Source organism: Dendropsophus ebraccatus, chromosome 9 (assembly GCF_027789765.1).
Source record: "Dendropsophus ebraccatus isolate aDenEbr1 chromosome 9, aDenEbr1.pat, whole genome shotgun sequence".
Taxonomy (NCBI): Eukaryota; Metazoa; Chordata; class Amphibia; order Anura; family Hylidae; genus Dendropsophus; species Dendropsophus ebraccatus.
In genome coordinates, this window is record NC_091462.1 from 69928050 (window position 1) to 69941891 (window position 13842).

Consider the following 13842-nt stretch of genomic DNA (forward strand, 5'->3'; position numbering starts at 1 on the left):
AATGTCCCAGTGTCACTGCCACACTGAGACCTTTCCCCCAGCTCTAAGTGTTGGTGGCGTGCTGAAAGGGGGCCGACTGTGTGACTTATTAGGTAAACCACCCTCCTTTTCAGAGCAGTCGGTGAAATAGGAACAAAAAGATAGAGCAGTATCCTTTAAGTGTACCTAACTTTAAAAAAAAAAAACATCTGACATACATGTCATGTATCATAGATTTTAAATGTATCTGTACACTGCTTGTTGGCTTTCCATAGAGAGACAAGCAAAACAGGAAAGGGACACAATGCTCACTACATTTTAGTGATTGGTGAGGGACTCTGTACTTGAACCCCCATCAGTCAGTGCTTCTGACATGTCACTATGACATGTCAAAAGTTTTTTTTTTTTATTTCAGGATACTGCCCCTTTGCCTCAATTTTTTTTACTATAATTTTCCAGCTCTGCCTCTTTAGTTCTTCCCCATACAGTTCCTATTTTCTCTCTACAAAGAAGAAAGGATATGCTAAATAGCTCTCACACCTCTTGAGCAAAGAGATGTCCCTTCAAGTCAAGTCTCACTCAATCAAGGAGTGTTAGAGTATTGACTGGGGATTTTATGCCTAGCCAAGCAATCTCTCCAAAAGTAAAGATTTCCCATCTACAGATAGCTGTTTTGGGGTTGTTGCCCCTCTTCAGTGCAGAGCAGCGTGTTGGCTGGCTAGTGAGAGGTCTATCGACATGGGTCAAAGGGGTATTAAGAGGATTTCATCATAAAGATGCATGGAGACTTACAGACCATTGCTGCTCCATTAAGAATTCTGGGAAAAAAGGATATGCAAAATAGCTCACGTACCTCTTGAGCAAAGAGATGTCACTTCAAGTCAAGTCTCTTTCAATCAAGGAGTCTTAGAACATTGACTGCGGATTTTATGCCAAGCTAAACAATCTCTCCAAAAGGAAAGATTTAGCATCTTTTGGAGAGATTGGCTTGGCATAAAATCCCCAATCAGTAATCTAAGACTTCTTGATTGAGTGAGACTTGACTTGAAGGAACATCTCTTTGCTCAAGAGGTGTGAGAGCTATTTTGCATATCCTTTCTTCCCAGAATTCTCTGCAATGATCTGTAAGTCTCCATAGGTCTTTATGACGAACTCTCCTTAATGAGAATCAGTACCCTTTTAACCCACCTTGATAGACCTCTCACTAGCCAGCCAACACCTTGCTCTGCACCGAATAGGGTCAACAACCCCGAAACAGCTGTCTGCAGATGGGAAGTCTTTCCTTTTGGAGAGATTGTTTGGCTTGACATAAAATACTCAGTCAATGTTCTAAGACTCCTGTGACTTCCCACACTCCACCAGGAGTACGGGAGGCCAGCTGGGTATTGATTTACACCGCCACCCTGTCCACGTGGGCACAGGAAGACTGGTAAAGCTGCCACCAGCTTCTCGTTAAGATATAATAATACTATATTGGGCCAGTAGCCAGCCCCGAGTGATAGCGTTAGCTTGCGAACAAGGGCGTGCGGGTACGTTGATCGAGACAAAAGAACAGCCACAGATTAAATAGGATATTTAATTGCATTAAGGGCGCACTAAACAACACACAATATACACAGAATAATATATACAGTGGTCAGAGACAAAGTACAGGTGGTAGCACCAACAGTTTTAGCAATTGGTCGTTACCGTAATTTGGGTGGTAAAGCAAAGCATGGGAGGCGTGTGCTTGCTGCGTTGGTTTTCAGGAACTTCTCCGACCTATCGTCATGGCCTCCCCGGACAAAGAACAATGGGTCCTGCCTAGCCCCTGGGATATATACACCTGGCCGACACGCCCCCCTCCCAGGTGTGGGCTGGTCTCAGCTACTCCCCCTTGGGCTTACAGCCCAAAACCCCTATAACCCCAAAGTGGGTCATATCTTCCTAACACCGGGTCATAGGGAGATGGTTCTGGTACCATTGGGTCCGGCTGGGCCCCTAGAACGTTTGGAGACCAAACAGGACTCCTTTACCCAGCTCGGTCTACCAGTTCTCCGTATCTCCCTATCCTGGACTCCAAAGAGGAGTGAGACGCAGAGGGACGTTCGGGTGGGTCAAACGATTTAGAAAATATACTTTTCATATGGCTAGGCCGCACGGAAATTCCATAACTCATTATGGAATTATGGTGCCACTCAGTCTGGAGATATGTGCTCTTATCTAGGTAGGGGAATTTGTTATCAGGGTTTTTGGATGCCTGTTGGCCTCTGAGTGGGAATTTTCACACTTAGGGACCTGGAGGGCTCTGTACACTAGCCCCCCCTGCGGAGTATGGCTTCCTGGCAGATGGTGACCCTGGGCTATATTGATATATAGTTATATCAATATATTGATGAACCATACTCCTTTTTCCTCACAACTCCTAAATTGAGTGAGACTCTATTTCCATATCAGGTGTGGTGCTGCTATTACCCAGAGGTAGCGCACCCATTGTCTTGAAACATGTTAGACACAAATCTGTCCTTCTCATTCCTCGTTCAGCCGCTTGATTGTCAATTGCACCACAAAAACATCTGCAGCATCTGTTCCCTGTACACAGCTAAAACTGTTATTGTTGCTCTCATACAATCTCATACTTATAACTGTAGCCACTAATCAGTGTTCCCCTCTTAAATCTTTCTATGCAGTGGCCAGGCTTATCTTTCTGCCCAACTTCTAAACTGATGTTTTCCCCCTGTGCCCATTACTGTTTTGGTTCTCATGCACAATAGAAGAAAAGGGCCCTAAAGCTAATATTTAACATAATGTAATGCACATACATTTATATTAAAGGGTATAGACACCTTTGAAAATAATTTTGTTATTCTTGTGTTCTTGCTTCGTTCTTATTATTTTGCAAGGAATTTTTTTCTATTCTATTCCGTTCTATTTAGTCTCTACATTTGTGCACAGACTATATTATTCCCCCTGCAGACTGCCTAGTATGTGCTGTACCCCATCTACAGCCTGTGTGAGCTGCCCTCCAAGGATTCTTGCCCCCTGTCCACAATCTGAGCAACTGTGTAACCAGCCTTCCTGTAAACACCAACAGGTGGCTAATAGTGACGGAGAGCTTAAACATACCTTCATGTTTATGAATGGCTTCCACGTAAAAATGTTTTATTGCTTTGTTGCTGAAGTGCTAAAGCAGGCCTTCTCCCTCCCCCATATATTTAGCCAACAGATTCTTTTTTTTTTTTTTTTTTACAGAAAAAAAAAACAAAACAGCAAAAAATAAAAAAGAAACAAAGAGACAAACAAAAAACTATATAAGAAGATGCACTCATTAGTTTTCTAGAGGATATATGAATGTTCAATAAATCACTTCAGAGACTTATGCAGAAGAACTGGGCCTCCTCTAAACATGGGAAGAGAACTGTGTTGGGGTCTGAAATTTGTCTTAGCGACAGTATACTGAGACATTACAAAACACCACACACATTTACACACCCAGCTATGCTGGAACTTTCCCTAGGATGTGAATAGAAAATGCTACAAACCGTTACATCCAACATTAGCCATGTATCCCCCTGTTTTGTAAAATGCCCTAAAATATGTTGTTTTTTAGATAAAGGTTAATATTATTATTATTAGGGGCAGAAGCAAACTACCTCTTTTATTGGGATAATAGTCTGGTTATACTCATTCCCTCTGTATTCAGTGGAGAAGTGGTTGTACTTGCATGTTTTAAAGTGTCACTGTCATATTTTTTTTTATTTCTTTTTTTGCAGAAATCAATAGTACAGGGGATTTTAAGAAACTTTGTAATTATCTGCATTCAAAAAGACCTTTCCCAGGCCCCCCTCCCTCCTCTCTCATTCACTGCTCATTATCAGGAAATCTCGACTCTTTTTTTACACAGTCAGATCCTGTCTGTTCTATGGAGAGGGGAGGGGGGAGGAGGAAGGAGGGATATTAGTTGGCAGCAGAGAGCAGAGATCAAAGGATTACACAGCACAAGTTGTGTAAAAGCCGTATTCAGAGGTCAGAGAGGTCAGTGCTGATTTCAGAGGAGATAGCCTCGTGATGTAGCTGTAAATTAACTCTTTGTTGTCTTGTTTTCTTAAAATTTCCTGTACTATTGATTTCTGCAACAACAAAAAAATTAAACAAAAGGTACACTTAAACAACTGTATTGTTTAATATGCATGACACATTCAATGTTCCCTTTGATTGTAGATGGGTGCAGATGGTATGGATGGATTTTCTGCTTCTCAGCAATGTCGAAAGCTTGCTAGCTTCACGTTATCAGGTACTGGCAAATTTTTCTATTAACTGCTTCTATAGCTTTTTTTAGGTACAGTACAGTGCAGTGTGAGTAGGTGTGGAAAATAAATGCTGCAAAGACAGACACCTCCTATCAGGGTGACATCTGATCGGCTCCAAATGTTTATTCTGCAGCAGGCAGTGACCCCCATACATGTAGCCAATGTAATTAAGAACTGTCCTCAGCATAAAGAAGAGTCCCGGAAATGATGATACAGCCCCCACAGTTCTGTCTATGATTACATAAAGTGGCAGAAAGATCTGAACAAGTCTACATCTACAGATGATCTGGGGGTAGTTCTCCAAGGTGTTTGCAACAACTTTCCAGCTGAGTTCTTTCAAAAACTGAAAAGAAGAGTTGATGCAATAATAATAATGATTTTGATTTAGATTCCTCTTCTGATCATTCACTTTGTATTTTTATTAATTATTAAAAAAAGAAAACACAAAGCTCTTTGAAAGCATTCTTAGCATACTTAGCAGCATTTTTTCCACACCTGCCTACGTTTTTTGCCCCATTATATCTTGTATAATTTTCCATATTTGGTTTGATGAGAAATTAAGGTTGAATAAACAGTTTATACTAAACTAAGGATAGTTTTTTTTTGTTTTTTTTTTCAAACTACCTACAGGTAACACAAACCACAAATACAGGCAAATAAAAATCCCATAGAAGGATACATGTCTATGTAAGATATGTGCACACATATCTTAACTTTTATAAGGCCAGTTTCACACAGCGGCTTTCTCGCAGGTTTCAATAGGTTTACATACTCACAGCAGAATTTTCGCCCCGCCGCAAGTATGTAAACGCTGCCTCCCTTAACCCCTTAAGGACAGAGCCTGAAATGGCCTTAAGGACAGAGACAAATTTTATGAATTTGACCAGTGTCACTTTATTCATTAATAACTTCGGGGTGCTTTTACCTATGCGGCTGATTCTGAGATTGTTTTCTCGTGACATATTGTACTTTACATTTCTGGTAAAATGGAGTCGATAGTCATAACCTGCTTCTGCTTCTACAGAAAATGGTTATGCCACATAAATTATATTTTAAATAGCATTAGCAGCATGTCTACTTTATGTTGGCGGCATTTATTAAACTATATTTAAATTTTTTTAGACAATAGGAGGCTTAAAACATTAGCAGAAATTTTCCAAATTTTCTGTAAAATTTCAAAATCAGATATTTTTAGGGACCTGTTCAGGTTCAAAGTGTATTTGAGGGACCTGTATGTTAGAAAGCCCCACAAAGCACCCCATTTCAGAAACTGCACCCCCCAAACTTTGCAAAAGCACATCCAGAAAGTTTTTTAACCCTTTAGGGGAGTCACAGAAATAAAAGCGAAGTGTGTAAGAAATTTGAAAATTTTTATTTTCTGTGCAGAGATTTTATTGTAATCCAATATCTTTCATAATGATAAACCTATTAGCAGAGAAATGCACCCCAATATTGATTGCCCCGTTTCTGCAGTTTATAGAAATACCCCATATGTGGCCCTATTGCGCTATTTGACGCAACCACAAGCCTCAGATATAAGGGAGCGCCTAGTGAATTTCAACACCGTTATATTTGGTCATTTTTGACTGTACCACTTCAGGTTGGCAGAGGCTCTGGGGTGCCAAAACCTAAAAAACACCCCTAAAGGGACACCATTTAGAAAACTGCACCCCTCAAGGAATGTAACAAGGGGTGCGGTGAGCATTTGGACCCCACAGGTGCTTCGCAGATTTTCAGAACAATGTGGTGTAAAAAAATGAAAAAATTTTTACACTAAAATGTTGTTCTAGCATTCATTTTTCATTTTTACAAGGGGATAAAAGAAAAAAAAACACCAAACATGTAGCGCAGTTTCTCCCGAGTACGGAAATACCCCACATGTGGACATAAAGTGCCAAGCGGGCGCAGGACGAGCCTCCAAAGGGAAGGAGCGCCAATTGGCCTTTGCAAGCTGGATTTTACTGGAATGGATTTCAAGGGCCACGTCGCACTCACAGAGCCCTCGTGCTGCCAAAACACTGGAAACCCCCCACAAGTGACCCCATTCTGGAAACTACACCCCTCAAGGAATCACTGCACCCCTTGTTAGATTCCTTGAGGAGTGTAGTTTCCAGAATGGGGTCACTTGTGGGGGGTTTTCACTGTCTTGGCAGCACGAGGGCTCTGTAAATGCGACATGGCGTTCATCATCCATTCTGGCCAAATCCAGCCTTCAAAATCCAAATGGCGCTCCTTCCCTTCGGAGGCTTGCCCTGCGCCCACATGGCGCTTTATGTCCACATGTGGGGTATTTACGGACTCAGGGAGAATTGCTCTACACATTTTGTGTGTTTTTTTCTCTTTTAACCCCTTGTGAAAATGAAAAATTTAAGGCTAAACCAACATTATAGTGTAAAAAATGTAATATTTCATTTTTCACGCCATATTGTTCCACATTTGTGCCCGTCACCAGTGGGGTCCATATGCTCACTACACCCCTTGTTACATTCCCTAAGGGGTGTAGTTTCCATAATGGGGTCACTTGTGGGGGGGGGGGTCAACTGTCTTGGCAACACAGGGGCCTTTTAAATGCAACATGGCCCCTCGAAATCCATTCCAGCCAAATCCAGCCTCAAAAAGCCAAATGGCGCTCCTTCCTTTGGAAGCTTACCCTGCACCCGCATGGCGCTTTATGTCCACATGTCGGGAATTTCCATACTCAGGCGAAATTGCTCTACACATTTAGTGTTTTTTTTTTTATCTTTTAACCCCTTGTGAAAATGAAAAAATCAAGACAAGATCAATGATTTAGTGTAAAAATTAAAAATTTTTTACACTAAATGTTGGTCTAGCCTTGATTTTTTCCTTTTCCACAAGGGGTTAAAAAAGAAAGTGAACACAAAACGTGTAGGGTAATTTCCCCTGAGTACGAAAATACCCCACATGTGGATATAATGTGCCATATGGGCAGAGGGCAAGCCACCAAACGGACAGAGCGCCATTTAGAGGCTGGAATGGAGGATGGAGGCCATGTCGCAATTACAAAGCTCCTGTGCTGCCAGGACAGTAGAAACCCCCCACAAGTGACCCCATTCTGGAAACTACACCCCATAAGTAATCCAACAAGGGGTACAGTGTGCATATGGACCCCACTGGTGACGGGCACATAAGTGGAACATGTGCCATGAAAATAAAAAATAATTTTTTTTCATTTTCACGGCCCAAATGTGGCCGTCACCAGGGGGCCATATCCCCACTGCCCCCCTCGTTAGATTCCTTATGGGGTGTAGTTTCCAGAATGGGGTCACTTGTCGGGGGTTTCTACTGTCCTGGCCGCACAGAGGCTTTGTAATTGCATCATGGCATCCTCTAATGGGAATGGCGGCCATACCAATTTAGCTGGGGAAAAGGGACCATTCTAATTTATTTGGGGGTATTAGGCCAATTATTAGTTTATAAGGTTGAAAATGACAGGTGTCCATCAAATTCAACCTGTGTTGATCCAGAGGAAGGCAAAAAAAAAACCTCATAAGGCAGACGACAATAGCCTCATCACAGGGGAAAAATTCCTTCCTGACTCCATAATGGCGATCAGAACAATCCCCAGATCAGCGTGACCCCTGAAATAGGAATAAGGGACAGAATTTAGATAATGTAGAACCCCAATGACGTTTAGTACGCCTTGAAGCGATCCAGTATGCAGAGGCCGGGGCGATCAGGACAGGTGTCACACTGGAAAATGGTCTCCTTCCTGATCCCCCTGTTACGCCACACTCTGCACTTCTTCTGGGGTCTCCTGTTTTCCAGTGTGGGGGACGTCACCTGGAAAATGTTGTCCTAGTGCGATACGGGGTCCTTCATATCCAGAAGTGCTGGGTCCGCTCCATGGCTGCTAAATATTAGGGCTTTATTACTACTTCTGATATTTACGGATCGTGCCGCAAGCTACAGTAGCTCAGGCAGCGAGGGACCAGAAGAGGGGGTGCTGGTATAAAAGTTATCCCCGTACAGGTGGTGACCTTTATCTAGCAGTGGGAAGATCAGTTCCCGAACGATCTCCCCACTAACTCGGAGGATGGGGGGGGGGCATCTGGGTGTCCCTTCCTTTATACACTCTAAGGGTACGTGCACACTGCGGAATGGCGAAGGATAACCCTTTGTGCATTCCGCAGCTGGCACCCACCGGCAGACTGATGGAGGCGCGCGTCTCCGCTCGTGTCACACTCCATTATATGCATCGGCGGATTCTGCCCTCCGTCCAATGTGTTCATTCTTTGGACGGACGACGGAATCCGCCCGTGCATAGAATGGAGTCTATGACACGGCTGTAGACGCTCGCCTCCATCAGTCCGCCGGCGGGTGCCAGCTGCGGAATGCACGAAGGGTTATCCTTCGCCATTCCGCAGTGTGCACGTACCCTGGATCTGTAAGTGTACCCTGAGGTACTCTCACAGAGTGTGTAGAATTTCACGCCATACCGTGATCTCTTATTGGGACGGTACTGGCGGAAAAGACGTGTCTGGGGGGCAGCGTATGCTACGCTACCCCCAGACACGTCACTGGATGATGAGGATGATGAGGATGAATGGAGGAAAGAAGGATCCCCCCATTCATCCTCACTGGCTGTTTCGGTGTCGGAGGCAATATTAGCGTATGCGTCCGACACCGAAAACACCTTGGGGGCCATCTTTATACGGGGATTGGTATATGGGGTATGTAAATGTGTAGTGGTGTAGTGTAAAACTTTATTTCATGTAGTGTAGTGTAGTGTTTTTTACGTGTTTTTTTGACAGTAAGAAAAAATATCCCTTTGCCAAGAAAGGAGCTGCTGCTAAATGCCGCACTTATGTGCGGCACTTATCAGCAGCCAGTGGCGGTAGGATATAGGGGGGAAAAACACCCCTACGCCAAAAAGGAGGAGTTGCTGATCAGCGGCGCACTTACGGGCGATGCTGATCAGCACTCAGCGGCGTTAGAGCGCAAAAAAAGAAAAAGAAAAATTGGAAAAAAAAATAAATAAATCTTTTTAACCCAAAGCAACTGATCAGTGAATGATATTCACTGATCAGCCCCTAGGGGGCGGTAGAGCGACGCTGCCGGAGATTTCCGACGCTGGACGACCGAACCCGGAAGTGACCCGAAGAAGACGCGAGGACGGCGCGAACCGCAGATCTTCGCTCCGGACGCCCAGATCAGGTGAGTATGGTACACCTGCACCACACACACCTGTTCTGCACCCCTCAGCTACCTAGCTGAGGGGTGCAGAACGCGACAAAACTGTTTTCTTTACAGTTTGATCGCCATGATGGGCCGGCTGGTACTGGCCGGCCTATCACGGCGATCGTGGGGGTGGCATCGGCGCCATCTTTGGTGGGGACACTAATGGCGATTGGTGCTGTCTCGGACATCAGCAATCGCCATTGTATTCCGGGTCACCGATGACCCGGAAAGCTGTTTTCAGCTGCTATATGCTGATCTGTATAGATCAGCATATAGCAGCGATCGTCGGCACGGGAGGGGTTAATCACCCCCCGTGCCGACGAGCAGAGATGGCCTGCTATACATTATAGCAGGCCATCTTCCCCGACCGCTGTGTGTGAACACACAGCGATCGGGGAAACATCGGGCGTAAGTATACGCCCGTTTGCGTTAAAGCCCACCTTGCGGGGGCATATACTTACGCCCGATGTCGTTAAGGGGTTAATATGCGGTGGCCTGGTGAAAACATTACTGGTCCATGCTCTGGCTTGCTTCTAGGGCTCCTAGCATACAGACGTCTCGCTCAGCCAATCAGTGTGCTGTGCTGTCGCTGTTCTGTGTATAGCAGAAGATAATTTGGTGTCACATGACCTATTATATGTTCTGCCATTGACAACCAGCCAGTGTCACCTTTGTTTGCAGCAGTGTCACGAATTAAACTAATGGAGACTGTTTAGGATCCAACAACAGTAGAGTTCTAGTATGGCCTTTGCTGTGATGAGTTACACTGCCTCAACTTCTGGTGTGATGATCTGGGGAGCCATCACATACGACTGTCCCTTACCCATAGTAGTGACATTAACAACGCTTAAAGAGTCACTGTCGTGAAATTTTTTTGCAGAAATCAATAGTCCAGGCGATTTTAAGAAACTTTGTAATTGGGTTCATTAGCCGAAAAATTTATTTTTATCATGAAAAATTAGTTTGAAGCTCTCCCCCTGTCTTCATTGTTCTCCTATGGAGAGAGGGAAACGAGAAACCAAAACAGGACAACAAAGAGTTAATTAAAAGCTACATTACCCTCTGCCCTCTCTCCGCTGATGTCACCACTGACCTCTCTGACCTCTGAATAGCACTCTGAATAGCTCACTTTGTAGGTAATGTGTTGCCTCTCATGGCTGGGCACCCAGCTGGCATTTTCATTTCTTTGGCCGGCTCAGTGCCCAGATTCCAATCAAGCATTTTTGGCAAACCAACCTTGGTACTCTCTGCAGGGCCTATAAGCTCAGCTGCAACATTTGTGGGCAAATCTACCACAGGATGCCATACAGAAACTGTTTGCCTCTATGACCAACCATATGTATCCAATCTTGCATACAAGTTGGAGGTGACTTAACAGGGTGCTAGAGCCTAATTTTAGTTGCACAATTTTCCCAAATAAACTTTTTTCCTTTTAATCTATTACAGTAATCACTGATGTATATCATTATTACATTCACACATATAAAGTTTCATTTGTGTCCAACAGCTAATCTTTAGCCAAAATCAGGAATGTGTCCAAAACTCTGAAGATTGACACATGAAGATTTTTCCAATGCAGCTTTACTCTCTGGTTTTGGCTATTAAAAATAACATCCCGGTAGTCTGGAGCACTACAGAATAATACGCTGCAGAATTTAATCCCTCACATATGTTTGTCATTGAAGCAGCTGTTTCCACTGTCTTTTCTTTGGCTTGACCTTGTTTACAGGATACTCAGTATGTTTGATTCTTTGACAATGCTGGATAACTTAAAGAGGCATTGTTACTATCTTTTTTCAACAGGGATTATGATATCAATACATATAATGTGATATAATATGATATAGCGTTCTGGAATTAAGGGCGCTCTGTAAATAAATAATAATAATCAGTTTTGTAATATACTTTTTTAATGCTAAACATGTGTGCACTAGATGTCTTCCTTCCTGTCAAAACTGCAGCCTATGCTTTCTCCTTGTTTTTTTTTTCTTTGTTAAAAAAGAGACGTAAAATAGAAGTCTTAGACCTTTATGCGCTCACAGACATGGCATTGGTATTGATTGACAGCCATTTCTGAGCACTCACAGAGCAGGACAACACAGCTGCCACCAGATGATCTGACATGCCTGGGTGATACTTCTCCCCTCCGCCATTCTACCCAGCCACTGCCCGCCATGGTCCGTCCATTGTCCACTCTTCCTACCGCCGGAGACACTGCAGGCAGCCTGCACAGCCTTGCCTCTTCTCCCCCAGACTGCCACCACCACTGCTGCCCCACTCTGCAGCCCCCTCCTTCTAGTGTTACTTCGACAGTGTCCTCTAGTGCCTCTTGCCAGGGACATTGTAGGCAGCCCCACAGAACTCTGCTCTCTGCACAGTGATCAGTGATTGCTCTCACTGCTTACTGTGCAGTGACTGTCAGACATAACAATTTTGTTGGGCAGCCCCCTCCTCCCCCTTGGCCCAGGAGTTGAGTGAGGACATGAAGTGAACCGTGGATGTCAGCAGCAACCTAGACAAAGTGACAGCTGAGGTGAAGCTGTTCAACCTCTTACCTTCAGCCGCTCTGTCCTTCCTGGTCGCCATGGAGCCAGAGAGACATCTGGCTTTTCTCAGGGTCAGTATGCTCCAGTTACTCTGCCATCAGCGCAGGCTGGGGATGGGGGCTTTGGGTCAGGTCTTGTGAACATTATTCTGAAGAACTGTCTCTGATGTCAGTTTCTTCTGACACTTCTGGTGTAGGCTGCACTTCCAAGATGTAGCAGAGCTGAGTTTGCCAGGACCTTTTGAAGCAACATGTGCATGTTTGTATGAATGGTGCAGATTGGTGCAGCTGAGTTTATTTTATATTATTGATGTTATTACTTATATATTGCTTACATAGGTGAACTATAAAGTTACTTTGACACCTTTCAGCTCTGCTACATCTGAACAATTATCCTTGGTATTGACCTGCAAATAGTGGGGAAAAATATTCTCTCCTGCTTTTCAAGTTAGTAACAGTAGCATGTATTAAGTTTGATAAATTGAAAATATGGAGTTATTTGGGTTAACACTCAAGCTCTTAGTATAGTTGGTATGTATATAGCATATTGCACATATTAAAGTTCTTTTGTAGAACCACTGTAATACCACCTTAAAAAAGACAACTTATCAGCTGTGGACACAGCCATTTACAAAGCCATATGAGGCTTATATTTTTGCTGTAACAATTGTAGTATGTATTGACACTCTTTATTTTATCATAATATGTACAGTGAAACAAAAATTTGTGCAGTGCCTTTAGGCTTTCCTTCCTAAATTATCAGGGAAATCTTTGATTAAAGAGACTCTCAGCAGGTTTATGCTGTCCTATCTAAGTGAAGCATAAACTAGTGACAGAAGAGAAACTAAACAGAATGATGTATCACTTTTATTGTTCTCTGCAGCTGATCCAGAGATATCCTCCTGAATAACATGGACAATAAGTAGTACTCTCCATTATGTCCATGAGCTCAGTAGTCCTGGATATTCATGAGAAGCAGAAAGCTCCGCCCACCAGTTGCTGATTGGCAGTTATCTATCCATGCTGTGTACAGTCAGCAGCTGGATGGCAGAGGGGGTGGTGTGGGAAACAATCATTTTCTCCTGCATATTAGGAAAACGTCTGAACAAAATGTTGTAAGTAATACACTGATCTGTTACACCATATATTACGGCCTATCACAGACAGTAGCCCTGACTAGCCCTGTACTAAGTACAGACCCGTTATTGACCTAGAAAGTTTTGTGATTACTGATCTTGGTCTACTTTAGCCGATTACTAAATGAGGGAGCTTCTCTTGTCAAAGTTCTGTACCAAAGATGGTAGTTGCTCATCTATACAACTGGATATGAGAAGGCTCCTTGGCTCACTTAGCAAACCTCTTCTCTCTCAACAATATCCAGTCACAGGTAAGTGTAGCTGCCTTCCGCAGCAGTTGGAGGATCCCAGAAGAAAGATGCTCCACGTAGGTGGCGACAGGTCTCTCAGTCTACATCTACTACAGCCAGCTCTCATCAAAATGACTGCTCCAGACTTCCCTCATCTCCTCCTTCTTCTTCCCTCAGGTCACATGTTCTAACTGTCAGATTCGTCTCCCATGACAACAACACAGGCTGTGTTTTTTGAAACAGCGACCTCTTGTGAGCAAATGCAGAATCTTAGTATGAGGGTAGCTTGACACATACCGGATTCGCAGCGGATCTTACACTGTGCGTTTGCAGTGAAATTGACTGTGAATCCTTGTACTGTGAAGTTTATCGGGGTTACATACTCGCAGCGTAATTTTCATTCCGCTCGAGTATGTAACGCCGGCCCCTTTAAACCCCCCCCCCCCCCAGCATACATTACCTGC

The 13842-nt window shown here is 43.8% G+C and overlaps 1 protein-coding gene across 5 annotated transcripts in view; it reads left to right on the forward strand.

The window, feature by feature from the left end:
- The window catches only part of HECW2 (HECT, C2 and WW domain containing E3 ubiquitin protein ligase 2), a 271029-nt gene that overhangs the window by 154288 nt on the left and 102899 nt on the right, over positions 1–13842 (forward strand). For all 5 annotated transcript variants that reach the window (XM_069983585.1, XM_069983588.1, XM_069983587.1 and 2 more), the window contains one exon: positions 4180–4252. In XM_069983585.1, the coding sequence (XP_069839686.1) occupies positions 4180–4252 (73 nt within the window). The remainder of the gene's footprint in view (positions 1–4179; positions 4253–13842) is intronic.